The 15,908-nt window shown below is 53.6% G+C and overlaps 1 protein-coding gene and 3 long non-coding RNA genes across 4 annotated transcripts; all 4 read left to right on the top strand.

The window, feature by feature from the left end:
* The first annotated feature begins 1,462 nt into the window (after positions 1–1,462).
* On the top strand, positions 1,463–14,540 carry LOC147527462 (uncharacterized). The gene is made up of 7 exons (XM_086623133.1): positions 1,463–1,673; positions 2,231–2,358; positions 2,564–2,732; positions 3,654–3,788; positions 4,529–5,966; positions 13,524–14,419; positions 14,472–14,540. The coding sequence occupies exons 3-7, from the start codon at positions 2,610–2,612 to the stop codon at positions 14,538–14,540; spliced, it is 2,661 nt and encodes an 886-aa protein (XP_086479259.1). The 5' UTR covers positions 1,463–1,673; positions 2,231–2,358; positions 2,564–2,609.
* On the top strand, positions 5,995–7,163 carry LOC147527464 (uncharacterized). Its single transcript, XR_015222671.1, has 3 exons — positions 5,995–6,040; positions 6,207–6,257; positions 6,909–7,163. It is a non-coding gene; the product is annotated as an uncharacterized LOC147527464 (long non-coding RNA).
* LOC147527463 (uncharacterized) lies at positions 11,288–13,333 on the top strand. The gene is made up of 3 exons (XR_015222670.1): positions 11,288–11,322; positions 12,245–12,379; positions 13,120–13,333. It is a non-coding gene; the product is annotated as an uncharacterized LOC147527463 (long non-coding RNA).
* Positions 14,541–14,586: 46 nt separating the features above from the next.
* Positions 14,587–15,526, top strand: LOC147527461 (uncharacterized). The gene is made up of 3 exons (XR_015222700.1): positions 14,587–14,629; positions 14,796–14,846; positions 15,498–15,526. It is a non-coding gene; the product is annotated as an uncharacterized LOC147527461 (long non-coding RNA).
* The last annotated feature ends 382 nt before the right edge of the window (positions 15,527–15,908 follow it).

The following is a 15,908-nucleotide window of genomic DNA, read 5'->3' as shown; positions in this document are numbered from 1 at the left end:
TTTGGAGATACTCTTCATTGAAAGAGTGGTGGAGCATTGGAACGGGCTGCCCAGGGAAGTGGTTAGGTCCCCCTCCCTGGAGGTCTTCCAAAGACGTGTGGACATGGCGCTTGTGCTGTAGGGGTGGACTTGGCAGTGCAGGTTAACGGCTGGACTCAATCTTCAAGGTCCATTCCAACCAAACTGATTCTCTGGTTCTGTGAATTGCTGGAGCCTCTTTAGGCTTTGAGGAGGAAGATGAGAACTAGGTGATGACACAAGACTCCTTACTCTGGACTGTCTGATTCCGGTGCCCTGGAGAAAGAGCTTGGGAGAATCGTGTCACTGGAGGAGACTCGGGAGTTTGTCATTGTTTCCATGTGAGTTTCCTAATGTAGGATCTTGGGTATTATGGGATAACTTGGAGAGAAAGGTTTGTTGCTGATGGTCAGTTTGCTGTCAGACAGTCTGAGTTTTGGGGTAGGTGGTATGTTTGGCACATACCCCGCAGAGGTGTTCCACTGCAGGAAAAAAGCAGGGAGGAGACCCCAGGCAGGACGTTATTTTCTGTCTGTGACTGAGAAGGTGGTAATGGTTACATGAGCATTTATTGCATCCTGTGTGCTTTTCAGATGTTTTCACCTTCCAAGGACAGAAAACGCAAGAGTCTCGAGAAAAAGAAAACCAAACCAAAAACGTCAGTGTGCCAAGATTTGAATATTGGGTTTTTTTTACAGCTAAAGCGAGCAAAGCTCTCCTGAGCCTTGGGCACATGTTTGTGCCCCCTTGTATGTTTTAGAAGACTCCTGAACTTGCAGAGCTGTACAAACGATGTTTTAGAGATTGTTTGTCGTGCGTCTTGACTGTTAGGCTTTCCCACTCCAGAGCATGTTGTTAGCAAGGCTGATGAACACCCTTAGGACTCTGTGTGTTTCTTGAGAGCTGAGCTCCAGCTTCTCTTATTTGATCTGGCTGAATTAGTTTGGGTGATTATTGAACTGTTATTAAATTATTAAACGTGCAGCTCCTTTTTGATTTTACAAAAGAGATAACTCATTTATTTAAAAAAAGTTAGGAAGATCCTTTGGCAATAGGTAACGACAAATCAGCAACTGTTCTTGCCAGGTGTTGTTCTCGAGAGCCTTTTGTTGTCACAGTTTTGGACTCTGTCTGTCCTGTTCCGTTTTAGAGACTGACTTTGATTTATCCCTCGAATGCAGCATATTCACGTTGGACTGGCAGAGAAGGGCGTAATCCCAACTCTGTGCTTGTTCTCCTTCCTGAAGATCCACTGCCCATCGAAGCAGTGACATCATCCTGCTGTTGTGGGTTTATTGCTGTAGCGCTCAGGGGCCCCTTTACCCCGGAGGACGCTGTCCTGATCGCATCCCTGCAGGAGCGCGGCCGTGCTGTGAGCTGGAGGGACCTGGCACCCAGGAGGCTGCCTCAGGCCAGGGAGGGACCTGCAGCTTCTGGTTCCGGAATCCTGTGTGTGTCACAGAGCAGTTTGCTGGAGACGAGTGATGTAAGAGTGATGTAACAATTTGCCCCTGCAGTACAACTTGCCTTCGAGAGGGCGAGGAGTCATTTGGGCTACTGCCTGCTTAGGGAGCAACACCTAAGCAAAGGTGGCAAGCGTTTCTCTTCAACTGGTGGACCAGTTTAAGCTGAAGGACACCTGCGTCTCCTTTCAGGTAGTTCTTGTTCTCGTTTCTTACAAATGCTGCTCCGGGCATGAGATGGTACAAGTCCATCTGGTGTATTTCTGTAGTCCCTTTTCAGCACAGGGAGCCGGGAGGATGACCTGCCTGTGCCTACACTCTGAGCAGCGTTAAAAAGTCGTGAGTCAGCCCGGGCAAAGCTCTTCTGTGCCCCTGCAGAGCACCGTGGAAGTGCTGATGAGATCGGGGCTGTGAGCAGAGGCCGGGCTTTGGCTTGCTGGCACCGGCTGTGTGGGCACAGCCACCCGAGTGTCCTAGAGCAGACCAGAGCAAGTTCAGATTTGGCTCTTGAGATCAAACTGGTCTGGGCTCTCCGTGTTCTGCCAGGTCGTAAGGAAAGCCTGGGCATTGCCTCGGAGGGGCTGCACAGCTCTTCTAAACAGCAGATTCCTGTGTTTGCTGTGTACAAGTTTCCGTGCAAGCCCTTTCCCGTACTCGGGCGTAGGGATCTTGACCGCCTTCTTACTGGAACAAGTCCTGTGGGTGTGAGGAGCAGGAAAGTCATTTCTCTGCGTGTTCCCAACTTGCAGGTCAGTGAAGGAGACCCTGGAATCCAGCCCGCTTGAGGCTCAGCAGCACTTCTCTCAGCTGCAGATCGCCGGGAGCCGGCTGGAAATCCAACTGCACACGGTCACGCAGGCCGAGGAGGTGACACAAGGTGAGCGCGTCGTGTGCTTTGTTTTTGGGGATCCTCCTGCCCAGGGGAGACGGTATAAAATCAGCTGTGTGTCCGCCGTGCTTCTGCGGAGTCAGGGGGCTGGAGGCAGATCCCTCCTGCACTGAAATTCCAATGGCTTAAGGTCAGTAAAGCCAGAACCGTTGTTTGTGTTGACTCTGAATCTTGCCATTTGTCGTGTTGGCAGGGGAAGTCAAGTGCCTCCAAGGAAGCTGGAAGCAGAGAGATCTGGCATGAACCAGCAACAGGAAAACATGGCGGAACAGCTCCTGCGCAGAGAAGAGCGAAATTACAACATCTTCGCCCTTCGGGACTCTCATCCCGAAGTTGAACTGAACCAGCTCCTGCGAGACGTGGTAGGAAACAGTGTGCTTCTGAGTTCTTCAAGCCAGCTTCGGGGGCTGGCTTTAGAAGGACATAGCCTGAGCGTGTGACATGGCAGCCATCCTCTGCCATAGGCCCAAACTGAGTTTGGAGCACTGACTGCCCAGGAGGATGGGTTTTTGCTTGGGGGGGCAGGGAGGGGTGCCGCAGGGTCGTTGACCAAAGGAAAAGGCTTTTAAAGCCTCCCCTGAAATATTTCGGAGCAGTCAAACAGAGGTGTCTTCTGGGCGGTGTTTTGAGTCACCTGCTGGAAGCTCTTTTGTGCCCAGACCTCCTGTGCCAAAGCAACCGTGTCCTGCACGCAGAGTCCTCCTTGTGTGCTGCCCAAAGTCCTCTTGGTGCAGACTGCCCGGGGGCAGCAGTGCCCGCAGCTGTGTCTGCAGGTATGGAAAGGGCAGGGCAGCGCTCGGAGATGGCAGCGTGTCCCTGGGATGTCAGACCTTTCCCAAAGCCTGTTCAGCACCCTAAAACTGATGTAATTTTCAGCACCCCCCCTTAGAATTGCGGAGTTTTCTGAAGGAACTGCCAGCTGCAGCCCTCTGGCAGCCTGGCGTTTTCTCTGCTGCCAGCTGGGTGCAAAAGTGGCTATTGAAAGGCAAACGGGACAGCAGAAGAGGAGGGATCCCCTCAGCAGCAAGGCCCTTGAGAAATGGCACGCATTTGGCGTTGGATGGCTAGGAGTTTGTGGGAGATTCAGTCCCAGGTGGACCGTGGATGGACCACGTCCGTCCTGCCAGTCTCATGAGGAAGCTGTGTCTGCAAGGGGGCCGATGGTGTCCTAGGAGACCAGCAGCACAGTGCTCTGAGAGCACGTGGGCCCGTCAGTCTTTGAGTCTTGCCACACAAGTTTTATGTGGGAAGTTTCAACCCGTCTTCTCTTTCTTTCTGTGCAGATCCTGCTGGAAAGGGAGCGTGCGAAGAACGTTTTGTTACGGGAGCTCCGCCAAACTGAGGAAGAGCTGACACAAACCTGCCAGCAGGTCGAGCAGCTCAGGCAGGAGCTGGCAGAGGCGCGACAGTATGGGCAGGTGAGCCTGGCTAGTAGGGCAGGTTGGAGGAACGGGCGGTTGGCAATCGGGCGTAAGGGGAGGGAGGCTGTGAGCGCCGGGTAGCAGAGTGCAGGGCAGCCACAAGGCTCTGAAACCAAAGTGCTGGGCCTGAGGAGGCAAGGGCTGGCGCAGGCACGGAAAGCACGGAGCCTGGTGAGCTCCAGAGACGAGCAAGAGGAAGGCCGGGTGCCAAGGGAAGCAGAGCTGCGTCCCCCCACAGCAGCGCAGACCTGTTGAACTCCTGGACAAAGGGCGTTGTAAATAGAGCAGGTGTAGATGGGGTCAGGGGGAGACTGGGAAAGTTCTCACAAGCTGCAACAGCGCTGGGGTCGGGGAGCCATCCTGTAAGCCTGCCCCGCTCTTCGGCTTTCTTCCCTGGGTGCGCGCTTAGAGGCAGCGTTCCGTACAGGAGACGAGCCTGGACTTTGGAGCCAGTGCAGCTGTTGTTACTGGATCGATATTTTCCCACTTGTCCATTTACAGTCCCTCCAAACATCCGTTATGGACAGAGCCTGATAAGTGCAGTACAGTTCTGAAATCTTTTTTGAGTGGCAGTAGAAAATTGGCACTTGACAGGGAACCCAACTGAATCGCTCCCGTTTTCTAGGAGAAGCTCCAACTGGAGCCCTTGACTGCCAGTGAAGCAGGAGTTCCCATCCAGTAGGAAAAGCAAACCTACGTAGATGGAATTACTGACTCTCTCTCTCCCTGTTTTGCAGCGTGAACACGAGATGCTGCAAGAAGTGACAGACAAACTGACAGGGGAGATGCGTCTTCTTCAGGAAGCAGTCGCAGCCTCGGAAAGCCGAGCAGACAGAGCGACAGATGAGAGCCATGCCCTTCAACAAGAACTGCAAAGTACTCTGTCTGTCTTAAAAATGAAAAATGGGCAACTGGAAGCGCAGAGGGAGAAAATCCAGATGCTCGAGAAAGAGGCAGCAGAGGGAAGAGCTTTGCAGGAGGCTCTCACTCGTATGACCACCATCCTGTCAGGGAAGGAGAGAGAAGTGGAGCTGTACCAGGAACAGATCCGAGTGCTGGTAGAGCAGAGAGAAGTGCATCTCAGTACTTTCGATCAGGTTATTAAGGCCATGACAGAGAAAAACCAGACCATGGGATTGCAGAAAGAACAGATCCGGGAGCTGGAGGAGCAGCGAGAAAAACAAAGGATTGCTGCCAGCAAAATGAGCCAAGAGCTGGAAGAGAAGGACCGGGAGATCAGATCCCAGCAAGGAGTGATAGCGGAGCTGGAGAAGCAGCAAGAGATGCAGAGGACTGCTCTCAGCAAGATGAGCAAAGAGCTGGAAGAGAGGGACCGGGAGATCAGATCCCAGCAAGAACAGCTACGGGATCTGGAGCATACGAAAGGAAGCTTGAAGGAGAAAAACGCAGAGCTTGCGTCTCTGACTCAGCGGATCCACGAACTGGAAGTGTTCCTTCGAGAGCAGAAGGAGGTGGAAGGCAAGCGGGCCAAGAGTCTAGAGCAGGATCTAGACAAAATGAGCCAACTGCTGGAAGCGAACCATTTGGAGCTCCTCAAGCAGAGAGAGCAAATGAACATGTTGCAGCTTCGTGAGGAAAGCCTGAAGGCAGCACTAACATCGTGCCAGAAGCAAGTGAGCGTGCTTGAAGAAAGGGTGAGGCAGAGAGAGGGAGACAATGCCACTCTCATGCAAAAGCTCCAGCACCAGGAACAAGAACTGAAGACCTTGCAGAATCTCCAGCTTAGGCTGAGGGATAAGACTGAAGAGGTTAGACAGCACCAAGAGCGAGGGAAGCTCCTGGAAGAAGCCTTGCGTGATGAGAGGGAACAGAAGACCAAGGCTCAAGGTGACCAACGAGAGTTAGAAGAGGAGATAAGAGGTCTTCGGGAAGCTCTCCGGCTTGTTCTGCAGACTCTGACAAAGAAGGATGAAGAGATCAAGTATCAGAGAGACAGAGTCCGGTATTTAGAGAAGACTCAGAGAGAGAGAGAACATGATCTTAGGAGGCAGAATGAGCTGGTGAAAGCATTAACACCAGCTTTGCCTTGGAGAGCTGAAGGGGAGACCCTACGGAAACCAATCCGGCAAGTCCAAATCTGTGAGGAAGAGGAAACAGAGAGGAGGAGAGTTCTCCAGGAGAGAGAGCGCAGGAGACTGACGAGAGATTGCATTGGTCGGTCACTGCCAGACGCATGTGGGTTTTCTCTGCCTGAGTCTACCCAGCACGAGGCACCTGCTTCTGGACAGGTGAGGAGAGAATCTGACTGGGTGGGAGGAGGCTCTGGCCGTACAGAGGAACGCTGGCAAATCCCAGTGGCCGCAGCCCCCGGGACAGACCTAAGAGAAGTTGAATGTGGATCATGGCCCTGACCAAACTGGAGACCAAAAAGAAATGCTTGTGTTTCCTTTGCAGGAGGAGTCCCAGGCGTGCTGCCGTGGTCAACTGGCCGAGTTGCAGGAGCAGGTGAGGAGCAGGAAAGCTCTCGTCAGAAGCCGCTGGGGCTGTACTGGTGGGCACAACTTTGCACGCTGCTACAGCCCGAGTGGTGTTTGGCTGTCCGGGCGTGAGTACAGCCGGAGGTGGAAATTCCCAGCCAGCCACATCTGTTGGCCGTGGCCAAACAGCATCCTTCACCTGGGTCTGGTGTCTGGCTTGCCTAAAGCTCAGGCAGGGCGGGAGAGGGATTGGAGGAAATTCAGAAACCTGAAACTCAACGGGAAAGAGAGGATATCCTGAGGACGTTCGCCTTGACTGGAAAAACGGAGGTGCTCTGCTCCAAGCTGGTCCTCAGCAGGCTACTTAGGGCAATCGTTGGGGTCTGGGAAACAGCGGAACTGGAACTCGGTCTCTCGCTTCCTGGGAGATGCTCTTAGCGTGCGTGTCACGTCTCCGTGCCGTGGGTGTGAATGCTGTGCCAGAAAGGGGCTCGGGATGGTTGGTCACGTGAAGTCAGTTCAGGGTGACTCTGGGAACTTCTTGCTTCATTCCACAAAGACAAAGTGTTGGCCAGGGCTGGAGTTAGAGGGTGCATCTTCCCTGAGAGCCGGTACTGCGGCGCTACGGATGGTCCTACCAGCGTGGGCTTGTCTGAGCTCGGCCTTTCGCCTCTTCCAGGTGTCCCTTCTGCAGAGGCAGCTGGCCCAAGGACGACAATCCCAGCAGGACTATACTGAACGCTGTGCCAAGACCAGCCAGGAGCCGTCGGACCTTCACCAGGAGCTGCCTCGCTCCTCAGCAGCTGTGCTCAGGGAGCCCGAAGCTGCTGCTCTGGGGGCAGAGTCCCGAAGGCTGGATCAGTCTCCGAACGCTCTTTTGCTGCAGAGGAGCAGCCACAGCATGGCAGCCATCCTCTCTCCTGCCCTTCCCAGACACACGTGATGTGTGGCAGTGATTGTTTATTAAAAAAAGTTTAAAGAATATTTGCCGGACTGCGCTTTTTGAGTAGGACAGATCAAGCGGTGGGTAAAGATGTGGCTCAGGAAAGACTCTCCTAGTTCTTGACTTGCACAAGTGAGCTGTTAGGAGCTGTCGCCTGACTTAACCCCCTGAGTTCCCAGCCGTTTGGTGTTATGAAAATGAAGGGGCCAAGAGCACCCACCAGGGATGGAAGGTGGGGCAAGAGAGTGGGTGTTTTTCCTTCCGTCTGTGCTTCAGCACAAAAAGCGCCAGTGCTCTCCCGAGATGATTTGCTTTCGGCTTTGCTGCTGCGCCAGGCAGCCTGCGGGAGAGCTGGGCTGTTCTCCGAAGGGCCTTAGTGACAAACTCGAGACCTTGCACAGGCAGAGGCAAGGGATGGGACGGGAATGGATGGGGAGGAGGTGAAAGCGAGTGAAACGGACGCTCTCCCCGCAGCTTGGCCTTGGTAAGAAGGCCTTTGCAGGCCACCGATGGCGGCAGTCTCAGCTGGAGGTCAGGCAGCTTTGTTTCCTTCTGTTGGAAACGTGTTGATGGCTTGCAGAGCTGTTCTGCCATTCTCTGAGCTGTCCTGTGCTGCTCCAGATTCTTTTACTCCCCCTGTCAGCATTGGCCTCTTTTTTGGCTTTTGATAAGCTGCAGAGAGATGCCTGTGTTGTCCATGAATCCGAGCGGGGCTACTGCTCTCGCCCGTGGCAAAAGAAACAAACTGTGTAGCTCTGAATCCTTTTTCTGGGGCCAGACCCAGGGCTGCATGTTTCTATTTATGCTTTTGGTTGTGAGTTCTGCACCTTTCAGAACTGTGTGTGTTTGAGCCTCGAGAGCAGGAGAAAGCTGGACCTCAGTGTCTGCTGCCTTGTACCGTTTTGAATGGGAACGGCACCGGGAAATTGTTGAAATTGTATTGTAAGCTGTACAGGCAACAGTGCTCCAGGGGGGGAAAGGAGCTGGGGGTGCTGGTCGAGAGTCAGCTGAACATGAGCAGGCAGTGTGCCCAGGTGGCCACGAAGGCCAGCAGCATCCTGGCTTGTATCAAAGAGTGTTGCCGGCAGGACTAGGGAAGCGCTCGTCCTTCTGTCCTTGGCACTGGTGAGGCGGCACCTGGAATACCGTGTTCGGTTTGGGGCCCCTCGCTGCAAGACAGACATGGAGGTGCTGGAGCGTGTCCAGAGAAGGGCTACGAAGGTGGCGAAGGGTCTGGAGCCCAAGTCTTATGAGGAGCGGCTGAGGGACCTGGGGCTGATTAGCCTGGAGAAAAGGAGGCTGAGGGGAGACCTTCTCGCTTTCTGCAGCTGCCTGAAAGGGGGCTGTAGCCAGGTGGGTGTTGGTGTCTTTTCCCAAGTAAGAAGCGATAGGAGGCGAGGAAACGGCCTCAAGTTGTGCCAGGGGAGGTTTAGATTGGCTATTTGGAGATATTCTTCATTGAAAGAGTGGTGGAGCATTGGAAAGGGCTGCCCAGGGAAGTGGTTAGGTCCCCCTCCCTGGAGGTCTTCCAAAGACGTGTGGACATGGCGCTTGTGCTGTAGGGGTGGACTTGGCAGCGCAGGTTAACGGCTGGACTCAATCTTCAAGGTCCATTCCAACCAAACTGATTCTCTGGTTCTGTGAATTGCTGGAGCCTCTTTAGGCTTTGAGGAGGAAGATGAGAACTAGGTGATGACACAAGACTCCTTACTCTGGACTGTCTGATTCCGGTGCCCTGGAGAAAGAGCTTGGGAGAATCGTGTCACTGGAGGAGACTCGGGAGTTTGTCATTGTTTCCATGTGAGTTTCCTAATGTAGGATCTTGGGTATTATGGGATAACTTGGAGAGAAAGGTTTGTTGCTGATGGTCAGTTTGCTGTCAGACAGTCTGAGTTTTGGGGTAGGTGGTATGTTTGGCACATACCCCGCAGAGGTGTTCCACTGCAGGAAAAAAGCAGGGAGGAGACCCCAGGCAGGACGTTATTTTCTGTCTGTGACTGAGAAGGTGGTAATGGTTACATGAGCATTTATTGCATCCTGTGTGCTTTTCAGATGTTTTCACCTTCCAAGGACAGAAAACACAAGAGTCTCGAGAAAAAAAAAAACCAAACGTCAGTTTGCCAAGATTTGAATATTGGGGTTTTTACAGCTAAAGCGAGCAAAGCTCTCCTGAGCCTTGGGCACATGTTTGTGCCCCCTTGTATGTTTTAGAAGACTCCTGAACTTGCAGAGCTGTACAAACGATGTTTTAGAGATTGTTTGTCGTGCGTCTTGACTGTTACGCTTTCCCACTCCAGAGCATGTTGTTAGCAAGGCTGATGAACACCCTTAGGAATCTGTGTTAATTGAGAGCTGAGCTCCACCTTCTCTTATTTGATCTGGCTGAATTAGTTTGGGTGATTATTGAACTGTTATTAAATTATTAAACGTGCAGCTCCTTTTTGATTTTACAAAAGAGATAACTCATTTATTTAAAAAAAGTTAGGAAGATCCTTTGGCAATAGGTAACGACAAATCAGCAACTGTTCTTGCCAGGTGTTGTTCTCGAGAGCCTTTTGTTGTCACAGTTTTGGACTCTGTCTGTCCTGTTCCGTTTTAGAGACTGACTTTGATTTATCCCTCGAATGCAGCATATTCACGTTGGACTGGCAGAGAAGGGCGTAATCCCAACTCTGTGCTTGTTCTCCTTCCTGAAGATCCACTGCCCATCGAAGCAGTGACATCATCCTGCTGTTGTGGGTTTATTGCTGTAGCGCTCAGGGGCCCCTTTACCCCGGAGGACGCTGTCCTGATCGCATCCCTGCAGGAGCGCGGCCGTGCTGTGAGCTGGAGGGACCTGGCACCCAGGTCAGGGAGGGACCTGCAGCTTCTGGTTCCGGAATCCTGTGTGTCACACAGAGCAGTTTGCTGGAGACGAGTGATGTAAGAGTGATGTAACAATTTGCCCCTGCAGTACAACTTGCCTTCGAGAGGGCGAGGAGTCATTTGGGCTACTGCCTGCTTAGGGAGCAGCACCTAAGCAAAGGTGGCAAGCGTTTCTCTTCAACTGGTGGACCAGTTTAAGCTGAAGGACACCCGCGTCTCCTTTCAGGTAGTTCTTGTTCTCGTTTCTTGCAAATGCTGCTCCGGGCATGAGATGGTACAAGTCCATCTGGTGTATTTCTGTAGTCCCTTTTCAGCACAGGGAGCCGGGAGGATGACCTGCCTGTGCCTACACTCTGAGCAGCGTTAAAAAGTCGTGAGTCAGCCCGGGCAAAGCTCTTCTGTGCCCCTGCAGAGCACCGGGGAAGTGCTGATGAGATCGGGGCTGTGAGCAGAGGCCGGGCTTTGGCTTGCTGGCACCGGCTGTGTGGGCACAGCCACCCGAGTGTCCTAGAGCAGACCAGAGCAAGTTCAGATTTGGCTCTTGAGATCAAACTGGTCTGGGCTCTCCGTGTTCTGCCAGGTCGTAAGGAAAGCCTGGGCATTGCCTCGGAGGGGCTGCACTGCTCTTCTAAACAGCAGATTCCTGTGTTTGCTGTGTACAAGTTTCCGTGCAAGCCCTTTCCCGTACTCGGGCGTAGGGATCTTGACCGCCTTCTTACTGGAACAAGTCCTGTGGGTGTGAGGAGCAGGAAAGTCATTTCTCTGCGTGTTCCCAACTTGCAGGTCAGTGAAGGAGACCCTGGAATCCAGCCCGCTTGAGGCTCAGCAGCACTTCTCTCAGCTGCAGATCGCCGGGAGCCGGCTGGAAATCCAACTGCACACGGTCACGCAGGCCGAGGAGGTGACACAAGGTGAGCACGTCGTGTGCTTTGTTTTTGGGGATCCCACTGCCCAGGGGAGACGGTATAAAATCAGCTGTGTGTCCGCCGTGCTTCTGCGGAGTCGGGGGGCTGGAGGCAGATCCCTCCTGCACTGAAATTCCAATGGCTTAAGGTCAGTAAAGCCAGAACCGTTGTTTGTGTTGACTCTGAATCTTGCCATTTGTCGTGTTGGCAGGGGAAGTCAAGTGCCTCCAAGGAAGCTGGAAGCAGAGAGATCTGGCATGAACCAGCAACAGGAAAACATGGCGGAACAGCTCCTGCGCAGAGAAGAGCGAAATTACAACATCTTCGCCCTTCGGGACGCTCATCCCGAAGTTGAACTGAACCAGCTCCTGCGAGACGTGGTAGGAAACAGTGTGCTTCTGAGTTCTTCAAGCAAGCTTTGGGGGCTGGCTTTAGAAGGACATAGCCTGAGCGTGTGACATGGCAGCCATCCTCTGCCATAGGCCCAAACTGAGTTTGGAGCACTGAATGCCCAGGAGGATGGGTTTTTGCTTCGGGGGGGCAGGGAGGGGTGCCGCAGGGTCGTTGACCAAAGAAAAAAGCTTTTAAAGCCTCCCCTGAAATATTTCGGAGCAGTCAAACAGAGGTGTCTTCTGGGTGGTGTTTTGAGTCACCTGCTGGAAGCTCTTTTGCGCCCAGACCTCCTGTGCCAAAGCAACCGTGTCCTGCACGCAGAGTCCTCCTTGTGTGCTGCCCAAAGTCCTCTTGGTGCAGACTGCCCAGGGGCAGCAGTGCCCGCAGCTGTGTCTGCAGGTATGGAAAGGGCAGGGCAGCGCTCGGAGATGGCAACGTGTCCCTGGGATGTCAGACCTTTCCCAAAGCCTGTTCAGCACCCTAAAACTGATGTAATTTTCAGCACCCCCCCTTAGAATTGCGGAGTTTTCTGAAGGAACTGCCAGCTGCAGCCCTCTGGCAGCCTGGCGTTTTCTCTGCTGCCAGCTGGGTGCAAAAGTGGCTATTGAAAGGCAAACGGGACAGCAGAAGAGGAGGGAACCCCTCAGCAGCAAGGCCCTTGAGAAATGGCACGCATTTGGCGTTGGATGGCTAGGAGTTTGTGGGAGATTCAGTCACAGGTGGACCGTGGATGGACCACGTCCGTCCTGCCAGTCTCATGAGGAAGCTGTGTCTGCAAGGGGGCCGATGGTGTCCTAGGAGACCAGCAGCACAGTGCTCTGAGAGCACGTGGGCCCGTCAGTCTTTGAGTCTTGCCACACAAGTTTTATGTGGGAAGTTTCAACCCGTCTTCTCTTTCTTTCTGTGCAGATCCTGCTGGAAAGGGAGCGTGCGAAGAACGTTTTGTTACGGGAGCTCCGCCAAACTGAGGAAGAGCTGACACAAACCTGCCAGCAGGTCGAGCAGCTCAGGCAGGAGCTGGCAGAGGCGCGACAGTATGGGCAGGTGAGCCTGGCTAGTAGGGCAGGTTGGAGGAACGGGCGGTTGGCAATCGGGCGTAAGGGGAGGGGGGCTGTGAGCGCCGGGTAGCAGAGTGCAGGGCAGCCACAAGGCTCTGAAACCAAAGTGCTGGGCCTGAGGAGGCAAGGGCTGGCGCAGGCACGGAAAGCACGGAGCCTGGTGAGCTCCAGAGACGAGCAAGAGGAAGGCCGGGTGCCAAGGGAGGCAGAGCTGCGTCCCCCCCCAGCAGCGCAGACCTGTTGAACTCCTGGACAAAGGGCGTTGTAAATAGAGCAGGTGTAGATGGGGTCAGGGGGAGACTGGGAAAGTTCTCACAAGCTGCAACAGCACTGGGGTCGGGGAGCCATCCTGTAAGCCTGCCCCGCTCTTCGGCTTTCTTCCCTGGGTGCGCGCTTAGAGGCAGCGTTCCGTACAGGAGACGAGCCTGGACTTTGGAGCCAGTGCAGCTGTTGTTACTGGATCGATATTTTCCCACTTGTCCATTTACAGTCCCTCCAAACATCCGTTATGGACAGAGCCTGATAAGTGCAGTACAGTTCTGAAATCTTTTTTGAGTGGCAGTAGAAAATTGGCACTTGACAGGGAACCCAACTGAATCGCTCCCGTTTTCTAGGAGAAGCTCCAACTTGAGCCCTTGACTGCCAGTGAAGCAGGAGTTCCCATCCAGTAGGAAAAGCAAACCTACGTAGATGGAATTACTGACTCTCTCTCTCCCTGTTTTGCAGCGTGAACACGAGATGCTGCAAGAAGTGACAGACAAACTGACAGGGGAGATGCGTCTTCTTCAGGAAGCAGTCGCAGCCTCGGAAAGCCGAGCAGACAGAGCGACAGATGAGAGCCATGCCCTTCAACAAGAACTGCAAAGTACTCTGTCTGTCTTAAAAATGAAAAATGGGCAACTGGAAGCGCAGAGGGAGAAAATCCAGATGCTCGAGAAAGAGGCAGCAGAAGGAAGAGCTTTGCAGGAGGCTCTCACTCGTATGACCACCATCCTGTCAGGGAAGGAGAGAGAAGTGGAGCTGTACCAGGAACAGATCCGAGTGCTGGTAGAGCAGAGAGAAGTGCATCTCAGTACTTTCGATCAGGTTATTAAGGCCATGACAGAGAAAACCAGACCATGGGATTGCAGAAAGAACAGATCCGGGAGCTGGAGGAGCAGCGAGAAAAACAAAGGATTGCTGCCAGCAAATGAGCCAAGAGCTGGAAGAGAAGGACCGGGAGATCAGATCCCAGCAAGGAGTGATAGCGGAGCTGGAGAAGCAGCAAGAGATGCAGAGGACTGCTCTCAGCAAGATGAGCAAAGAGCTGGAAGAGAGGGACCGGGAGATCAGATCCCAGCAAGAACAGATACGGGATCTGGAGCATACGAAAGGAAGCTTGAAGGAGAAAAACGCAGAGCTTGCGTCTCTGACTCAGCGGATCCACGAACTGGAAGTGTTCCTTCGAGAGCAGAAGGAGGTGGAAGGCAAGCGGGCCAAGAGTCTAGAGCAGGATCTAGACAAAATGAGCCAACTGCTGGAAGCGAACCATTTGGAGCTCCTCAAGCAGAGAGAGCAAATGAACATGTTGCAGCTTCGTGAGGAAAGCCTGAAGGCAGCACTAACATCGTGCCAGAAGCAAGTGAGCGTGCTTGAAGAAAGGGTGAGGCAGAGAGAGGGAGACAATGCCACTCTCATGCAAAAGCTCCAGCACCAGGAACAAGAACTGAAGACCTTGCAGAATCTCCAGCTTAGGCTGAGGGATAAGACTGAAGAGGTTAGACAGCACCAAGAGCGAGGGAAGCTCCTGGAAGAAGCCTTGCGTGATGAGAGGGAACAGAAGACCAAGGCTCAAGGTGACCAACGAGAGTTAGAAGAGGAGATAAGAGGTCTTCGGGAAGCTCTCCGGCATGTTCTGCAGACTCTGACAAAGAAGGATGAAGAGATCAAGTATCAGAGAGACAGAGTCCGGTATTTAGAGAAGACTCAGAGAGAGAGAGAACATGATCTTAGGAGGCAGAATGAGCTGGTGAAAGCATTAACACCAGCTTTGCCTTGGAGAGCTGAAGGGGAGACCCTACGGAAACCAATCCGGCAAGTCCAAATCTGTGAGGAAGAGGAAACAGAGAGGAGGAGAGTTCTCCAGGAGAGAGAGCGCAGGAGACTGACGAGAGATTGCATTGGTCGGTCACTGCCAGACGCATGTGGGTTTTCTCTGCCTGAGTCTACCCAGCACGAGGCACCTGCTTCTGGACAGGTGAGGAGAGAATCTGACTGGGTGGGAGGAGGCTCTGGCCGTACAGAGGAACGCTGGCAAATCCCAGTGGCCGCAGCCCCCGGGACAGACCTAAGAGAAGTTGAATGTGGACCATGGCCCTGACCAAACTGGAGACCAAAAAGAAATGCTTGTGTTTCCTTTGCAGGAGGAGTCCCAGGCGTGCTGCCGTGGTCAACTGGCCGAGTTGCAGGAGCAGGTGAGGAGCAGGAAAGCTCTCGTCAGAAGCCGCTGGGGCTGTACTGGTGGGCACAACTTTGCACGCTGCCACAGCCCGAGTGGTGTTTGGCTGTCCGGGCGTGAGTACAGCCGGAGGTGGAAATTCCCAGCCAGCCACATCTGTTGGCCGTGGCCAAACAGCATCCTTCACCTGGGTCTGGTGTCTGGCTTGCCTAAAGCTCAGGCAGGGCGGGAGAGGGATTGGAGGAAATTCAGAAACCTGAAACTCAACGGGAAAGAGAGGATATCCTGAGGACGTTCGCCTTGACTGGAAAAACGGAGGTGCTCTGCTCCAAGCTGGTCCTCAGCAGGCTACTTAGGGCAATCGTTGGGGTCTGGGAAACAGCGGAACTGGAACTCGGTCTCTCGCTTCCTGGGAGATGCTCTTAGCGTGCGTGTCACGTCTCCGTGCCGTGGGTGTGAATGCTGTGCCAGAAAGGGGCTCGGGATGGTTGGTCACGTGAGGTCAGTTCAGGGTGACTCTGGGAACTTCTTGCTTCATTCCACAAAGACAAAGTGTTGGCCAGGGCTGGAGTTAGAGGGTGCATCTTCCCTGAGAGCCGGTACTGCGGAGCTACAGATGGTCCTACCAGCGTGGGCTTGTCTGAGCTCGGCCTTTCGCCTCTTCCAGGTGTCCCTTCTGCAGAGGCAGCTGGCCCGAGGACGACAATCCCAGCAGGACTATACTGAACGCTGTGCCAAGACCAGCCAGGAGCCGTCGGACCTTCACCAGGAGCTGCCTCGCTCCTCAGCAGCTGTGCTCAGGGAGCCCGAAGCTGCTGCTCTGGGGGCAGAGTCCCGAAGGCTGGATCAGTCTCCGAACGCTCTTTTGCTGCAGAGGAGCAGCCACAGCATGGCAGCCATCCTCTGTCCTGCCCTTCCCAGACACACGTGATGTGTGACAGTGATTGTTTATTAAAAAGAGTTTAAAGAATATTTGCCGGACTGCGCTTTTTGAGTAGGACAGATCAAGCGGTGGGTAAAGATGTGGCTCAGGAAAGACTCTCCTAGTTCTTGACTTGCACAAGTGAGCTGTTAGGAG

Source organism: Tauraco erythrolophus, chromosome 18 (assembly GCF_009769465.1).
Source record: "Tauraco erythrolophus isolate bTauEry1 chromosome 18, bTauEry1.pri, whole genome shotgun sequence".
NCBI lineage: Eukaryota > Metazoa > Chordata > Aves > Musophagiformes > Musophagidae > Tauraco > Tauraco erythrolophus.
This window is presented reverse-complemented; position numbering and strand designations above follow the sequence as displayed.